Source organism: Engraulis encrasicolus, chromosome 12, assembly GCF_034702125.1.
Source record: "Engraulis encrasicolus isolate BLACKSEA-1 chromosome 12, IST_EnEncr_1.0, whole genome shotgun sequence".
Taxonomy (NCBI): Eukaryota; Metazoa; Chordata; class Actinopteri; order Clupeiformes; family Engraulidae; genus Engraulis; species Engraulis encrasicolus.
In genome coordinates this window covers 32,661,086-32,678,585 of record NC_085868.1, presented here as the reverse complement: position 1 = coordinate 32,678,585, position 17,500 = coordinate 32,661,086, and the positions used below count along the sequence as shown (strand labels likewise).

The following is a 17,500-nucleotide window of genomic DNA, read 5'->3' as shown; positions in this document are numbered from 1 at the left end:
GTGTGTATGATCTGTGTGCCCTGGATGATGCAACACTTCTGACACACAGACTGTCTCAGACACATACATCATTGTCTCACTTTTTTTTTTCAAAATCACTCCCCACGCTTGCCAAACAGTTTGTCAGGAATATGAGCCGAAATGCCAAGACTATAGTATAATGTAGTGTGTGTGTGTGTGTGTGTATGCGTGTATGTGTTCTTCCGAGCATCCATCTATCTATCTATCTATCTATCTATCTATCTATCTATCTATCTATCTATCTATCTATCTATCTATCTATCTATCTATCTATCTATCTATCTATCTATCTAATCTGCCCCTCTGCCTGCCTGTCTGCCATTCATCCATCCATCCATCAACTGTCAATGCTGCAGCATGTCAGTCAGTCAGTCGTGAGCATTGACAGGATATATTGTGTGCGCTCTAGTGTCAGGAAGGGTCTGAGCGGAGAGTGTAGCGTTGCTGAGCAGAGCTGCAACCTGAAAGCAGGAAATGTGGAAATATGTGAGCTGGCTGTCTGGCTGTCTTGTCTCTAGATGGCTTGGCACTCCGTCTAGCTGTCTGGCTGTCTGGTTGTCTGGCTGCAGTCTGGCTGTCTAAAGCCCTGGGTATGCTTGCTGTAGGATAAGCGTGCGCGGACACGATTTGTGCACGAGTGCGTTAACTTGCGTGGTTCATGTCAATTTTATGAAACAGGTTCGTTGGGTGCGATATTTTCAAACTCGCTGGGGGCGATCGTGAGAAAGACTGCACAGTTCCATGGAGAAAACGACGATGGCGGCAGCTTTTCAACAGCGTCTTCAGCTTGTCCGAAATTACTAACATTCGATTTGCGATCATACTTCCCCGTTGCACTTTGACAAAGGAGCGTGCAAATGTAGAAGTAGTAGCAGTATCGTCTCCTTACCTGGGGAGTGCTTTTTGTTTTGTTTACGGTCTGTGTTCCCAATTCTGGATCGCAATACTACTGCTTTTAACCCCTTAAGACACGGCATTATAAATTAGCTGTTACCAGAATGGCAATGACCAAGTCGTAATGTATTACTAAAGGCCCTGTGCACTGTCATAGTAGTGTAGTACTATAGTAGTTAACTTTCAATGTCTATTACAGTGTCCCACAGGAGGTACGGCGTGCATTAAGGGGCTACAGCAAGCATGTGCAGTTGGTTGCTCGCGGTGACGCACGTGATTTGCGGCTCACAGCAAGTGTACTGAGGGCCTTACTTCTTGTTGCTGTCTGGCTGTCTTGCATCTTTCTGGCTATATTCTTTGCCTCTTGTGGCTGGTTCTCTTGCCTCTTGGTGCTGTCTTGCTTTTTTGCCTGTCTTACCTCCCTGTTAGTCAGGAGGTTAGTCCTGATAATAGGGCAAGCCTCCTGTAACTTCTGCTCAGACTTAGGGGTGGGCGATATGGCAAAAAATCTCGATTCCCATTTTTTTTTCTCACGATCTTCCATTGGAAAAAAATAAAATAATACAAAAACAAAGACAGGCATTTTATACACTGGCAACACTTTACAATAAGGGTACATGAACGATATTGGAATGATGTTGGAAGTAATGTATGATTTATGGTAAATTAACATATGTCCCCTTGGTTCTGCCGTCAGATTCTTCTCCTGACCTCTGTGTGTCAGTCTTAGTTACCTGTGGACATGGGCGTAATTTATGGTGGGGACGGTAGGGACACGTCCCCACCAATATTTAGCCCCCTACTGTGTAATCACGACCAGTGTTGCCGGTAACGTTGTCGCACTACTTTTTTTCAGTAACGAGTAGGCCTAGTCTAACAACTACCATTTCAAAACGTCAGATTAAAGTTACTTATGTAAGACACCGTGCGTTACTATTTCTGGTACATAGGCCTGCCTACAGTACTTTTTGTTTCAAGCGAGGAGTTTGTGGCGACGCCCGATATGAAAAAAAAACTTTTTATGAAAACTTTTATGAAATGCGATAGAGGGATAACTTCGCCCTGCCATTAAATCAGATTGTGGTGAAATGTAGTAGCCTAGTCCTACGTATAGGCCTACAAACGGTTCTGAATCTTAATTAGCCTATTCCAACAGTTGTGCCGACATCATCGGCAATTTCTAATTCACTATTTGGGTGCAGGGACCGGAGCCCTGCAGATGCGTAATAGTTGCGTGACAAGCAGAGAGAGGCGGAGAAAGGTGAAGGATAAAGTGGCCTATTTAAGAAGAAATGTGGTATCTGCGCAGCGCAGATAATAACGAATTGAAATGCACACTTGATCTACTAATACGGGTGTAGCCTATTTAAACTACCGTCGAAAGGACGGGCAGGCTTCAGAATCTTCAGTCTTCCTTTTAAAAGTCGGTCTGTATGAGCAATGTCTACGTCCATACTGTCTATGTCCATGTATGAGTACTGTCTATGTCTATACTGTCTATGTCCTTACCTAGATTAGTCTATGTCTGCACGGGAGAGCAAGAAACGCAATTTCAAATTCTTTGTATGACCAGTGCATGTAAAGAAATTGACAATAAACTTGACTTGACTTGACTTGACTTGACTTGACTTGACTTGAAAAAAAATCCGTCGGACAAACCTCTGTTAACGCGTCCCATGTGGTAAATGAAAGAGTTCCTAAAGGAAGGCTACACTTCGGCAAAACATTTCCCTTATTTCATATTAAATTAACCTGACTTGGTTTTACAGGCTATTTAACTGTAGGACTATTGAGTAGCCTAGACTAATTGCTGCGACTTGGTTCTGATCTCGCTGAACATCCAACGCGGCTGAAATGGAAGCCTTCTTCCATGAAGAGTATGTAACCAACATCATTCAAAAATCGCAGATAGGCCTACACCTACTCATTGTGTTGTATTGCATTTCGGTCATGTAGAAGGGCTACAAAGCTAACTGGTATGTTGTAGCATTAAAATTCGCCTTCAACGTGACACAGTTGGTGCGCAACTATGTGGTGACATCGCTGGGATTTCTGTCAAGACGCGCTGCGCAAAGACACTTGCACGCGCACGTGTGTTGCCTGTAGGCTGCTATGATGCAAACGCAGCTACAGGCAGGGAGAAAGCGAGAGATAGGGAGTTAGCCTATGAGAATGTGTTGTTTTGTGTGTAGGCTACAACAGTCCACACAGCATCGCTAATTTTGGAGGATAAAAAAGGTCAGTCGGCACCGGAACCCAAAAAAAAAATTCTGGGCCGGGTCTTATTTATTTTTTATTTAAAAAAAAACATGCAAGCTTATTTCAAGAAAAGGTTTGCAAATGTCAGTGTCATTTTTGTTGCTGTTAAAATAGGCCTAAATGTCTAGGCCTATTGGCAGAACTGGTGATCATTTTCATGTTAGGCAATACCACTTTGCTGACATTTGAACCCAAAGCTACTTATATGTTATTGGTAACAGTCTCTGGAGCAATGTTGTATCAGAACTAGCTGCTTTGGTCAATTTCACTCCAGTCATGGATGAAGGTGTAAACAGAGGTAGCCTAAGGGTGGGATTTAAGCCTGCAACCGTGTGATTGAAAGACCAACTTCCTAAGGAAAGCTCATTGACATATCATCTGCTCATTGATATAACATCTGTGTGCCATGAACTTATGATTGGTAATCAGCCCCCCCCACACACACACACAGACACAATGAAAATGGTAAAAAATCACCCCCTTCTAAAACCATTGAGCTACATTAATTCATAGGCTAATACATTCACATATTGCGTTAAAATTGTACTTTTAACAATTGTATTTTCTAAATTTTCTCGGGGGAGAAACCCCCGAACCCCAACAATTTTGTGTCCCCACCAATGTCAAAGTCAAAGTTACTCCCTTGCCTGTGGAAGTAATAGGGTAGAGGAGAAAGATTTCATTGATTAAGGACAAATTAAGGGTGTCCTGCCTCTCTGTGGGTGTCTCCGTATTGTTGTGATTGTCTTGTTTCACCACCACACTGCCCTTAATGCAACCAATCACACATGTGCAACAAAGTCAGCTTAATTACTTTCGATTGGACTGCCCGAACGGAAACCTGACTGATGGCACATGTGATGGTACACGACACAAAGATGGTGCACACCTTTTTTTTGGTCACCGAGTCTGTTTTTTGTCACTTATAGAGGTAAACATCTAATTCATTGAAACAGATTTAATGTGGGCGTAGAACATTCAGCTTGGTGCGACAGTCAGACGGCAGCTCGCCATCAGGACATATGGTGCTCTGCTCAACGACTCGACTCAACTCTACTCGACTTTACATAGTCTGTCTGAGTCTGTTTCCCCTCCTTAAATTGTCTGGCGTTCTTCTGTGACTGACTGTGGTAGCAATGAGGACAGTGAGCTTCACAGCATGACACAAGCAGCACACAATGTCTGTGGACAAGTGAACCTAGTCTACATACAGTACACACATGCACACGCAGCGCCACACTTGCGCACGCACACACACACACACACACACACACACACACACACACACACACACACACACACACACACACACACACACACACACACACACACACACACACACACACACACACACACACACACACACACACACACACACACACACACACACACACAGGCACCATATTACCACACGAACTGCATACCAACGTAAACAGGCCAAGCAAAATATGAAATAAAGAATCTATCTTCCTCATAACTTTTCTTGCTCTCTGTCTATGCTTCCGTCTCCCTCTCTCTGTCTCTCTTTCACACACACACTCACACACACACACACACACACACACACACACACACACACACACACACACACACAGACACAGACACACACACACACACACTCTCACACACACACACACACACACACACACACACACACACACACACACACACACACACACACACACACACACACACACACACACACACACACAGCTATTCCATTCTACGTATTCCATTCATGTCCAGTCCAGACAGTTCCCTATTTAAAGGAACAGTTCCAGTCAGCCTCACTGGTCAGCTCTCAGATGTAACAAACGCGAGGCATCAATCAGAGTGCCAGCCTGTCTGGCGGCGTGAGAAGAGAAGAGAAGAGAAAGGCAGGGCTGGGCTAGGGGAGAAATAGGACTCGGGCACTTTTTTTATTTTTATTTTTTTTAAAGGGACACTGTGCAGGAAATGGTGAAAAAAGGTACTGCAACTATGCTGCTCATTGAAACTGGGCAGCCTATTGCCAAATTTGATCATTACATGAAAGTATACTCAGTAATAAACAAATATTTTCTAGTATGGTCCAAGTACAGTCTTTTTTGCAGCTAAAAATGGCTATTTTTGGAAATTCAAAATGGCGGACCATGGAGAAGATCCCCTTTTCATGTATGAAAAGTGCAATTTTTCCAGTCATAATGAATACTTAGAATTTGATGCTTAGTAAAGGTATGAAAAAGGTAACATTTGGCAGCATGAATTCTGGAAATAAACAACAAAAAATCTCACACAGTGTCCCTTTAAAGATATTTTTTTTGGTCTTTAACGACTTTATTGATGATAGGACAGTTTTGAGACATGGACAGGAAGTGAATGGGGAGAGAAACGGTTGAGGGGTCGGCAAAGGATCAGGGCCGGGAATTGAACCGGGGTTGGCCACGTGGCAGACGAGTACTCTACTGGTTGGCCACGGCAGGGCCGACCCGGGCACTTTTGAATCATAATTATCGGCGCAGAACTGCCTCACCGGTAGGCACCGCACCCTTGTGGGCCCCTATTTTCAGAAATGACATTGCATTACATTTCTGAAATTACATTTCTGACAATAGGGGCCCACGAGGGTGCGTGGCCCACCGGGAAATGCCTGCTATGCCAGATTGCCAGTCCAGCCCTGGAGAAAGGGAGAGAGGAGAAGAGAAAGGAAGAGAAGAGAGAGGAGATCTGAGCATGTTAATGACAGCCATTTCCGAAACAATTACCTGGCCCATTACCACGTCAATACAGCCCATCCTCAACTGGAGGAATCAGAACCGGTGTCCTGTCGATATGAGCTCCCTGTCGAGATGAGCTCCTTTTAGCTACTGAGCATGCGCACGCATGCGCACCTCCATGCCGCGACTTCTGTGGCTGATTGCCCATCGAGCTGAGCTACCGAACAGCTGATCTTGAACATGTGAAATATCAACTGCAACAACACAACGCAACGCTAAGTAGGCCTAATAGGTGTAAGGTTTGCAGAACAGGGAATCATCCGTGCCACAGACGCTGGTGAGAGAGATGAATTGCACAACCCCACTGGGTCATTTTTAGCGCACACCCTCTCCATTTCCTTGCGCAAAATTACCCCGCGTCAAACTTGTTCTAATAATCTAATAAAACTTATTAATCAACCCTACTGATTTAAGAAAATCTGACCTAGGCCAGGCTTTCTCTCGTTGCGTTTCACTTCTCCTAACTAACACCTGTGTCATTAGACAGGCTGTCTCTGTTTAAGAAAATGCAAGCAATTTAATTCCCACACCCAACGTTGCATCAGACTTCTCTTACTGTATGCGGCATGCATGCCAGCCCGAAACATGCAGAACTACCAAATGCGAAGCAAAAGCTCTCTCATAGGCTAGATTATGACTCGTGTCATGTCCTGGGAACAGACGCATTCAGCGTGGATTTAAATATTGGCAGATTTTTTTCAAAGGAGCTGTGTTCTTTTCTATAGCCTAGGCCTATAAGCTAGGCCTATATTGAGTTGGTTATTAGAAACTTTTCCGCGACAGTCTAAAGGCGTGGACGAGACACGCTGCTCGTTTTAAAATAGTAGCCTACTAGGCCTAAATAAAATAGCCTAAACAGTCAACAGGCCTATTCTATAGGCAAGTTATTAGCTAATAGTTGGCTATTATTAGAAACTTCTCCGGAAAAGTCTAAAGGCATGGACAACACACGCTGCTCGTTTTAAAATTGTAGCCAAAATAAAATAAACAATCAATATTTTATTGGCAAGTTATTGAAACGTCTCCACGGAATGAAGATCAAGGTGGCTAATTTCGGCGAGGCAGCATAAATAGATAGGACGCCACTGAGAGAGAGAGACAGAGAGAGAGAGAGAGATTCAGTGTGTGGATGTGTAGTGATTTGTGTTACACCATAAGCTGTAAAACTTCCTGCATCTTTCAAACGCACTGATCTGATGTATTGTGGAGGAAAAAACCCAAGAAAACAGATTTCACACCTCACAGTTTTCCAAAAACAAGTTCAACCACCTATTAAACACAATTTATTCACCTGGGAATAGAACTCATGTATTCTGATATCAGATATTAAAATTGTAGAATTGGTACAGTATATGGAAAAGGAATTGGAACTATTCTAACAAGTTTTCCACACAAGTGTTACTGATCAAATTTTATTTTCTAGGGTTACTGGAAAGTCAATTTGTCTGAGACTCAGGTCAGATGAATGGTTGCCACAACTGTCTTTCCTCCAGCTTTGCTCCAGGCAACCAGGATTTTGAGTGACCTCAACATCATGAAATTCAGTGTAATATCACAGGCAGTCTGTGTTACCTACCCTTGGCCAAGATTTCCTTTCAAAGATTTTTGTTGCAACAGATTTCTGTAAGGCTTTGCTAATATTTCAGCGTATACTGTAAGTTTTTTCTTTAATCGTGCATTTCGGCATTTTCGCCTCATAAAGCCCTCCATTCTGCCACTGCACCAATGATGCACACAACATTACACACAATTTTTGGGTAATACACTTTGACTCTGTCATTGCCATTCTGGTCACAGAAAATGTAACAGAGGCATCGTCTCAATGCATTAAATGCATTTTTTCAGGTTGTGTATCTCCCTGTCCCACAAAGAAAGCAAGTTCATGTACACACGGCAATGAAAGGATTGCGTGCATTAAGCACGCTTGTGTTTGTGTTCTGTTCTCTGACAGAGCAAGTCGATGCATGTATGCAGGGCCGCTGATAGGGGTTGACAAGGGGGACATTTGTCCCGGGCCCAGGGAGAGAGGGGGCCCAGAATTGGGTCCTCATTGCATTGTATGCGTTGGTCTGGGGGGCCCTTTCAGGCGACTTTGTCCTGGGCCCTGCCAAAGCTGTCAGCGGCCTGCATGTATGCATCTGTATGCTGCTGAAGCATAACATCTCACAAGGACATACCACTTCAGACAATAGCTTCAGCATGGCGTCTGACACTGACCAACAACCCTGGCTGTGCGCAGGCCTGTCACAACAGGACAATCAAACCAGGCAATTGCCTGGGGCCCCCAGCTCACTTGGGCCCTGTGGTACCGACTGGTTAGGTATTTGGATTCAAATGACAGCAATGACAACTTTATGAGTGAGGCATTGCTTCCCTAAATTCAATGACCGAAAAGTGCAATGATGCTACTATCAAATTTTCTCTTGAGGGGGGCCTTCCCCAATAGATTGAAGAGAGAAAAGGAGGCCCAATATGTCTTTCCCTAGAGCCCCCAAATACTTTGAAATGACCCTGGCTCTGCTGACTGGAGTGATGGGTCTAAGCAGAGATTCTTTAAGTATAGAGATATGCCAACATAATAGGTTTCTATGGGCACCTAACGCGACCAGGTTCCGGTCTGCCTAAAGGGCCGTGTCATAATGCTCCTACAATGAATAGAACAGTCCTAAGGTCTGCCTAGGTCTGCCTAAGGGGGGGCCATAATAGAACCAGGAAACAATGGGCCAATGGAGCCTCTCTCTCGCTACTCTCTCTGGTCTAAGTCTATGTGCACTGCTTCTCCGGCATGACATTTGCGCTTTCCACTGAACAATGGTAAATGGTAAATGGACTGCATTTATAAAGCGCCTTTCTTTCCACTCCTTCGAGCACTAAAAGCGCTTTACATTGTACAGTATGCCTCACATTCACCCATTCACACTCACATTCAGACACCGGTGGCCGTGGTTGCCACGCAGGGTAAGTTGGGGTTAAGTATCTTGCTCAAGGACACAAAGATGAAGTCAAGCCAAGCGGGGCTCGAACCTGCAAACTTTGGATTGCCGAACGGCTCCTCTACTACCTGAGCTTTCACCGTCCATGAACAAAACCCACAGCTGACCTGAAACTGGCCATTATTGAGTGAGTGGCATTTTCTGAGGAGGAAAGACATACTGTGCGAAACAACAATTAAAATCTGCACTTTTTGTTAAATGTTACGTTGAGCGGGCCTAAGGATCAGAGTGTCAAAGGAGTGTCATGTCTACCTAGAATGCATAGCCAGATCTTTGCGAAACACTGCATATCAAAGAGAGTTACAGTGTGGCAGACAGTACTATTTCCTCAACACTTTTTATACCGTTATAATGGTGTATCATCACAATTGTCCTCATACCACTACCATCATCATCATAATCGTCACCATCATCAGCACCACCACCACCATCACTACAATTTCACCACTCATCATCATCATCATCATCATCGTCACCATCATCATCATCATCATCACCACCACCATTTCACCAGTACCATCATCATCAACTTCATCAACAAATTATCATCAATTATATTACTCATCATCACAATCATCATCATCATCATCTTCATCTTCAGCAACACCACCATCATCATCATCCTTCTCCTCCTCCTCCTCATCATCACCACCCCAGCATCAATGTCACCACCACCACCACCATCATCCTCATCATCATCATCCTCAGCATCATCATGATCGCAATCATTAGGAACAGCTTATGAAATAAAATATTGCAAAGCACAATAAAACCCATCGCCATGAAAAGTGAATGATAAAATCAGACTGCTAAGACAGATGATGAAAACAACTGTAGTTGGGTGGTTGACGTGACGCCCTGTTTATACGTAACATTGGTTAAAAACCTACAAAAGTGTTATGTTTCCTCTTAAAAACAAATGTAAATGAAAGAAGAGGTTAAATGAACAATAGTAGAAAGAGCATGTGGGATATGTTTGTGCAGAATATTAATCATTTTATTGTATCTTACAGAAATGTCACACCGATGATGTCACACCGCAGGAAAAAAATCCCAAAAATGGCAAAAATTGGTGGAAATTCCACGGACCACTAACGGCTCAATTTTTTCAGGAATTGGAATATGTTTTGTTTTTAACTGTATTACGCCCTTAAACGTAGTTTAAACTCTGTTATAATTTGGCTTAACTCATGTTTACTGTTTTTAAACAAAAACCTACAGTATCATGTTTGCATAGGTTCAATTCTTGAATTCAACTGATGAACTTCACATTGTATGCTCACAGCCCAAAGGTGTACTATCTAAGCGTGTGAAATCCATGGCAGAAGCAATAAAAAATTCAAACTGCTATGCAGCTGTTGTAATGTATTGACACCTTTTTTAAGTGTTGCAACCACTACAAAATGTGAAGAGTTCAGATGCAAACCCCCCTAAGTGCCTTTTCAGAAAATAATCTTAATTCATTTTTATTACAAAGCTATCAAAAATGCATATTTTATTTATTTTATTTATGTAATATAACTATTTATATGTATTATCATGTGCATGAATGTAAACCAAACCAACAACGAAGTTCTCTAAAAATATAGAAGTGCAGGTCTTCAGACATGGAGTTAGGGGGTTTTGCATCTGAACTCTTCATGTCATGTTGTGGAACAAACCCGATCAGACAGTGTGAATGTTTACACCCACGTTCTGACACATACGCACGCACGCACGCACGCACGCACGCACACACGCACGCACACAGCATACTCACACATGTACATAAAAAAGACAATCAAACTCTCACTATTAGACTTCCAGGCACACACACACACACACACACACACACACACACACACACACACACACACACACACACACACACACACACACACACACACACACACACACACACACACACACACACACACACACACACACACACACACACAGTACCTGATGCTGTCATGCATTCCACTGTCTGCTGCTGGGTGCCATTGCTGCATAGTCCATCCAGTGGGGTACAGGGTCCCTGGGATGTCACTCGCCAGGAGAAACAGGAAATGGGCTCATCACAAGGCATGGCCTCTGTCAAAATAAAAGTCACGTTAAATTACTACATGTATTTATGATGTTTGTCATATTTGTCATCATATTTACTGTAAAGTAGTTGGGAAGTACTTTAAACGTGACAACAAAAACAGTTGTCCAAAGAGGACATGTTAAAATGAATCAAGAAAAACACACAATGAAACAAAAGAACATAATACAGCTCTTTCAAGTAATTTATTTATGTGTATTATACTATTTCAAAATTGTTAAGACAACAACAGCAAACCAAGTGCTAGCCAAACAGCATACAATGAATGTCTGAAGTTGAAAGATAAACAGAGAAGAGAGTACAGAACAACAACTGACCATGAGTACAGACCTGTCAAGTGTGGGCAGTTCTCTGTAATGTCAGTTGTGCCTCCGAGCACAGACCTTTTTCGCACATGAAACCCTAATGGAATAAAAAAAAAAATGCAGGTGTGTGTGTGTGCACGTACAGTAAGCATAGGTATACAGTACATTTAACCCCTTAAGACACGGCATTATAAATTAGCTGTTACTAGCATGGCAATGACCAAGTCGGAATGTATTACTAAAGGCCCCGTGCACTGTCATAGTAGTGTAGTACTAGAGTAGTTAACTGTCAATGTCTATACAGTGTGCCACAGGAGGTACGGCCTGCATTAAGGGGCTACGTTAATGCACCCTGCTATATAAATCTGGCCTGAATCTTGGGAATATGATCTGCTAGAAGCATCAGACGTATGATGTTTGTCCGTTGCACATTAGTATGTGGAGGAGTAAAAATACAAATATGCAAGTGTGTGTACACATGCACGCACTGAAAAAATGAAATCTTAACAAGCTTATTTTTCTACCACCAAGTAACAAACATCTAGTCAATCTTAATTTAAGTAAAATCTCCTTAATACTTACAAAGAAATACATTTGAGAATAGACCTTTTTAAAAAAGAAAAAAAGAAAAGAAGTTTGTCTTTTGTATCACTTGTTTTTGCTTCTTTCTTGTAAATAGCTGATTAACAAGTAAACAAATCTGAGTCTTTGACTGTAGAAAATTCATATTTCAAAAGTCTTAGTTATTTATTTTTCAAACATTTCTTTATTGAACTTTGATTATTTAAAGAACATCACAACCCACACCCACCCCAAACCCAAGGCGCAGAAGAAAACAAAATACAAATAACAACAAAAAAGACAAAAGAAGAAAGAAGTCTTAGTTATTAGGTTATTTTTTTTTTACTTGTATTAAGATTGACTAGATGTTTTTACTTTAAAAGTAAGCTGGCTAACATTAATTTTTTTTTTGCTTTGCGCTCACCACACCCACACACACTTACATGTAACAGACACGGAACTCAAAAACAACATGAGGAAAAGAAAGTCACAAAGGATCAACAGAAAGGGAAAAGGCTGAGCGTGGGCTACTCAGGATGGAAAAGAGCGGGGTGTGCTTCAGTAAGAGTGTTGCATTTCAATGTGAGTGTGAAAGATGGTGACATGTTCTGCATACTTGATATGGAAGGAGAAATGGGAGTATATATGTACCGGTGTGTGTGTGACAAAAATATGACATGTTGGAGATATTCAGTTGCTCAGGCCAAAGAGAAAAAAGCCTAGGTACATCTATCTCTCTCTCTCTCACTCACTCTATCTCTCTCTCTCTCTCTCTCTCTCTCTCTCTCTCGCTCGCTCGCACGCACGCACGCATGCCTGCCCGCACGCCTGCACACACAATCAGTCACACCTATAGTCACGCTCACACTCAAGCCTACATGTACAAATACTCAACAACATTGCTTTCCCATGAGAGCCCTGCAGAGGTGAGATGGAGGGCAACTGTGTGTGTGTGTGTGTGTGTGTGCAGGGCCGGTTCTGGCTTATTTGGTGCCCTAGGCGAGTTTGATTTCTGGCGCCCCCCCGACCCCCACACCCCCTACCTTTGAAAGAACAAAAAAAATCTCACAGAACACAAGACTAATATCCTTAGTAAGCTTAACTAAATAGCATCAAGAACAATAACCGTTTTTCATCAAATGGATTTGTGTTTTTTTTTGACAGGCGACCAACACATCAGATTGAGTCGCATGAAAGTAGCTTCACTGTGTGGTGTGTTGGATGTGATGGTGGTGGGGCCCCTAACCCCAGATGAGAGGGAGGTTATCAATGTGTTTGAATTGTAACGTGAAATTGAAATGCCAGGAGAGTGATACAGTACATTTGCATGTAAAATGCATGTGTAGACAATAAGCCTACCAAGGAGGTCTGCATTGATCTACACTATCTACAGCATCACAAAGCATGGCAGCATAACAATTTTAATAAGCTACACATTTGTGCTGTCTTCCAAACCAATTTCATTTCTGGACTGGAAATAGTGGTGCATTTGTGAGTAGGAGAATGAGAAGGGGGCTATCTATGTGTTTGGAGGGACAGGGTGAGAGAAAGGGAGCTGTCACGCTATTGAATTTCATAATATACAAAATATAGTAAATAAATAGCCTCACTTGTCTGCTGTGCATGGTTCTGTTACATGATTAATGTAGGCTATGTCATTCTGGTCTGGAAATTAATGTTTTTTTAAGCTTACAACAAGCAGGTAATTCATGTGGATGGAAGGAGATATGGCAGCTAAAATTGTTTTAAACATTTCACCAGTCTTACTTTACATTGCTTGTCAACCTAAGCAAGTATTATGATATCAGGTGGGTGTTAGTGAGTAGTGAGTAGGCTACTAACAGCTACTTTACTGGATTTCATTGCTTGGCATACTTGGCTAATGTTAGCATGCTAACTAGCGATTTCTCTGATCAAAAACAAAGCTCTTTTTCTCCCTAATTCCAAATAGTAACCTCATAACTATTAGGCTTTCCATAATCACAAACGGTTGCTGATTAAATCACATAGTTCCAAAACACCCTCTGAAACTCCTGCATCATGCAATGAGTGGTTCAATGAGAACATAATAATCTCCATCCAGCAGAGCAGCACTATTGTTTGCGCTTGCCCTCTCTGTCTCTCGAGTGAGTCTCCAAATTCAAAATAGAGCGCAGGCTGTCACTCGTCCCGCCCCCTTTCTCAGAACTGTCTGTTTATTGGTTCACAGACTTCCCAGAGACAGTTGGAAGAGATATCCTCCTGACTACCAGCAGTTCATTTTTGTCCTCTCTAGAGGACATTTGTAAACCGCAATATCTCCCACCCCATACACACTACTGTGCTAACTCCCAATGGTCTTTGAAGAGGACATTCAGAGCTTTCCAATGATACCATGTGTGTAGGGGTGGGGTTTTGGGAACTTTCTATTTCTTTGCAAGGAAAATGGTGTCCATTAAAAATAGGCCGCTTTTGGCTAAAGGGAAAGTAAATGCATAATACTTTAAAGTGGGCAATTATTGTCTTAAAACATCAGCTTTATATGTTATTTCAATCTCTTCAGAGCACAATTAAACCATTTCTAAATGAATGTAACATTATTTAATTCCCATATTTAGGCGTTAAAGAAATGTCCTCTAAAATGGACATTGGTAGTGACATCTTCCATTTTGTTAGTATTTTTCTAGTCAGAAAGTCAGAATCAGAATCAGAAGGAGAGACACTTTACAGCACATTATTGATAAATAATCCTAGATGTGATGTTTGAGGAAGATGCTGAAGATTCAGAGACCTCTTAGGATTCATTTCAAGCAGGAAAAGTAGAATCAGAACAAGCAGAACGTTCCCTATTGATGCATTTGTCGCCCCATGTGGAACATGACTCTGATGTGTGTCTGAACTTTGCAGGACAATATTTCAACCAAAAATTAAATTAAGACTTAATTAATCCTACAGACATGAACACATGTTGGTTCCAGAGATAATAACCCATATTTCACACATCAGAACTATAAAATTAGTCAACTCTGGTGAAAGTTCTCAGTTGAGGGACCACATGTCATTCAAGCTTCAACTGCAAGTCCAGTTGCTTAAAACAAAATTGCTTTGACTTGAGATGACCTGCATGAATGATAATGGTCACAGACACATCCAGTTTCCACCTCAAACCAATAAAACACTCATTGTAAACTCATAAATGCTCAAATTTACTAATTATTAAACTGATTGTTATGCTTTTTCATCCAGATTGATTGATAGCAATTAAGGTACATTTTCAATGTACGGCCTTCCAATGTCCACTGTAATGGACACATTAAATCTTTAAAATAAAAAATAAAAATTCGAAAAAAATGTTGTCAATCTCATTTTTTGCCTTCAAACAATTGGGGGAGTAAAGATTTTCAAACTTTTTTTCCCCTGGTAGTCAGGAGGATATTACTATTGGCTGAGGGGCGCTTTGCCGTGAGGAGCGCTTTCGCCACTCTTTGTTGATTGCGACTTCATAAAAAAAACTTCATATCGCAAAATTACGCATAGGAGAGCGCCATTTCGGCGCCCCTTCTTCACATGGCGCTCTAGGCGACCGCCTAGCCGGCCTATGCTAAAAACCGGCCCTGTGTGTGTGTGTGTGTGTGTGTGTGTGTGTGTGTGTGTGTGTGTGTGTGTGTGTGTGTGTGTGTGTGTGTGTGTGTGTGTGTGTGTGTGTGAGAGAGAGTGAGTGAGTGAGTGAGTGAGAGAGAGAGAGAGAGAGAGGGGAGAGAGAGAGAGAGAGAGAGAGAGAGAGAGAGAGAGAGAGAGAGAGAGAGAGAGAGAGAGAGAGAGAGAGAGTATCGACAAACCTGCAGGTGATTGCACTAAAAGCCTGGTTATGTGTTCTGGGTGAGTGTGGTTTTGAAGGGCCTTGGGTGTGGTCTGAATGTTTAAACTTTGTTGGTCTGACAAAATAAGTGTTTTGCTGCTTTCTGAGAGTGAATTATGGTTAAGGTGTTATTGTGGTCACCATATTGTTGTTCTGCCATGCAGGGCCGTAGCCAGACATTTTCATATACTGGGGTCAAATACTGCATACGCTACTGCATACTGTATATTCAGAATGCTTCAAAGCCTTCAGTCAAACTCTGAAGTTTTTTGTTTTAATTAATTACTGCCTTGAGGATAAATGGGGGTGGCGTATACAGACTGAATTTTTCATAGATCATATATCGATTTTCATCATAGATACAGTTTACATAACTGAAAAAAATACAGAGGATATGACCTCTGTGTACTCAATGGTAGTTACAGCCATGCTGACATGTAATTATGCAGAGGGGATGTTCTCACAGTTTATGACAGGGCTTTGTGTGTGTTTTTGTGTGTGTGTGTGTTGTATGTGTGTGTTGTGCGCGCATGTGTGTGTGGCGTGCCTGGGTGTGCGTCTACACGCGTGTGCGCGCACGTGTGTGTGTATGTGTGTGTGTGTGTATGTGTGTGCGTGTGTCTTTGTGTGTGTGTGTGTGTGTATGTGTGTGCGTGTGTCTTTGTGTGTGTGGCTGTGTGTGTCTGTGTCTGTGTGTGTCTGTGTGTGTGCGTGTGCATGTGTCTGTGTATGCGTTCTTGTGTGTGTTTTTTTGTGTGTGTGTGTGTGTGTGTGTGTGTTTGGTGTTTGTGCATGCAAGCATGTGTGCGCGCATGTGTGTGTGGCATGCCTGGGTGTGCGTCCGTGTGTGTCTTTGTGTGTGTGGCTGTGTGTGTCTGTGTCTGTGTGTGTGCGTGTGCATGTGTCTGTGTATGCGTTCTTGTGTGTGGTTTTTTGTGTGTGTGTTTGTGCATGCATGCATGTGTGTGCGCATGTGTGTGTGGCGTGCCTGGGTGTGCGTCCGCGTGTGCGTCCGTGTGTGTATGTGTGTGTGTGTGTGTCTGTGTGTGTGTGCCTGTGTGTCTGTGTGTGTCTGTGTGTGTGCGTGCGCATGTGTGCACACGTGTGTGTGTGTCCGTGTGTGTGTGTGTGTGTGTGTGTGTGTGTGTGTGTGTGTGTGTGTGTGTGTGTGTGTGTGTGTGTGTGTGTGTGTGTGTGTGTGTGTGTGTGTGTGGACAGAATGCCATGTTGACAGTACAATTGCTGGGTTGTTGCTGTTGTGTGTCCATGTGTGTGAGTTGGTGCTGCTGCAGGCTGGTTGTGTGTGTGTGTGTGTGTGTGTGTGTGTGTGTGTGTGTGTGTGTGTGTGTGTGTGTGTGTGTGTGTGTGTGTGTGTGTGTGTGTGTGTGTGTGTGTGTGTGTGTGTGTGTGTGTGTATTGACACGTTTTGCCAAGTGTTGCAACCACCACAAAAATGTCATATTCTGGATTACACTAGAATCAAGACAGTGTGAGTGTTTACACACACATACTTGCACTCAAACATGCACACACACACACACACACACACACACACACACACACACACACACACACACACACACACACACACACACACACACACACACACACACACACACACACACACACACACACACACACACACACACACACACAAGAGAGAGAGAGAGAGTTTTTGGTGTGTGTGAGGTGTTTTCTCTTCTCACCTCTCTTCCCCGGTACCTCACTGCAGTCATCATGAACACACGGCCCCCATTCTGACCAATGGGAGAGCAGGCATGGCTCAG

The 17,500-nt window shown here is 42.7% G+C and overlaps 1 protein-coding gene across 1 annotated transcript in view; it reads right to left on the bottom strand.

Annotated features, from left to right (window-relative positions):
* LOC134459522 (thrombospondin type-1 domain-containing protein 7B-like) overlaps positions 1-17,500 on the bottom strand; it is a 148,939-nt gene that overhangs the window by 90,318 nt on the left and 41,121 nt on the right. The window contains exons 5-7 of the mRNA XM_063211885.1: positions 17,420-17,500; positions 11,340-11,411; positions 10,865-10,996 (exon numbers count right to left, since the gene is read on the bottom strand). The exon at positions 17,420-17,500 is cut by the window's right edge and continues 75 nt beyond it. Of these exons, the coding sequence (XP_063067955.1) occupies positions 10,865-10,996; positions 11,340-11,411; positions 17,420-17,500 (285 nt within the window). The remainder of the gene's footprint in view (positions 1-10,864; positions 10,997-11,339; positions 11,412-17,419) is intronic.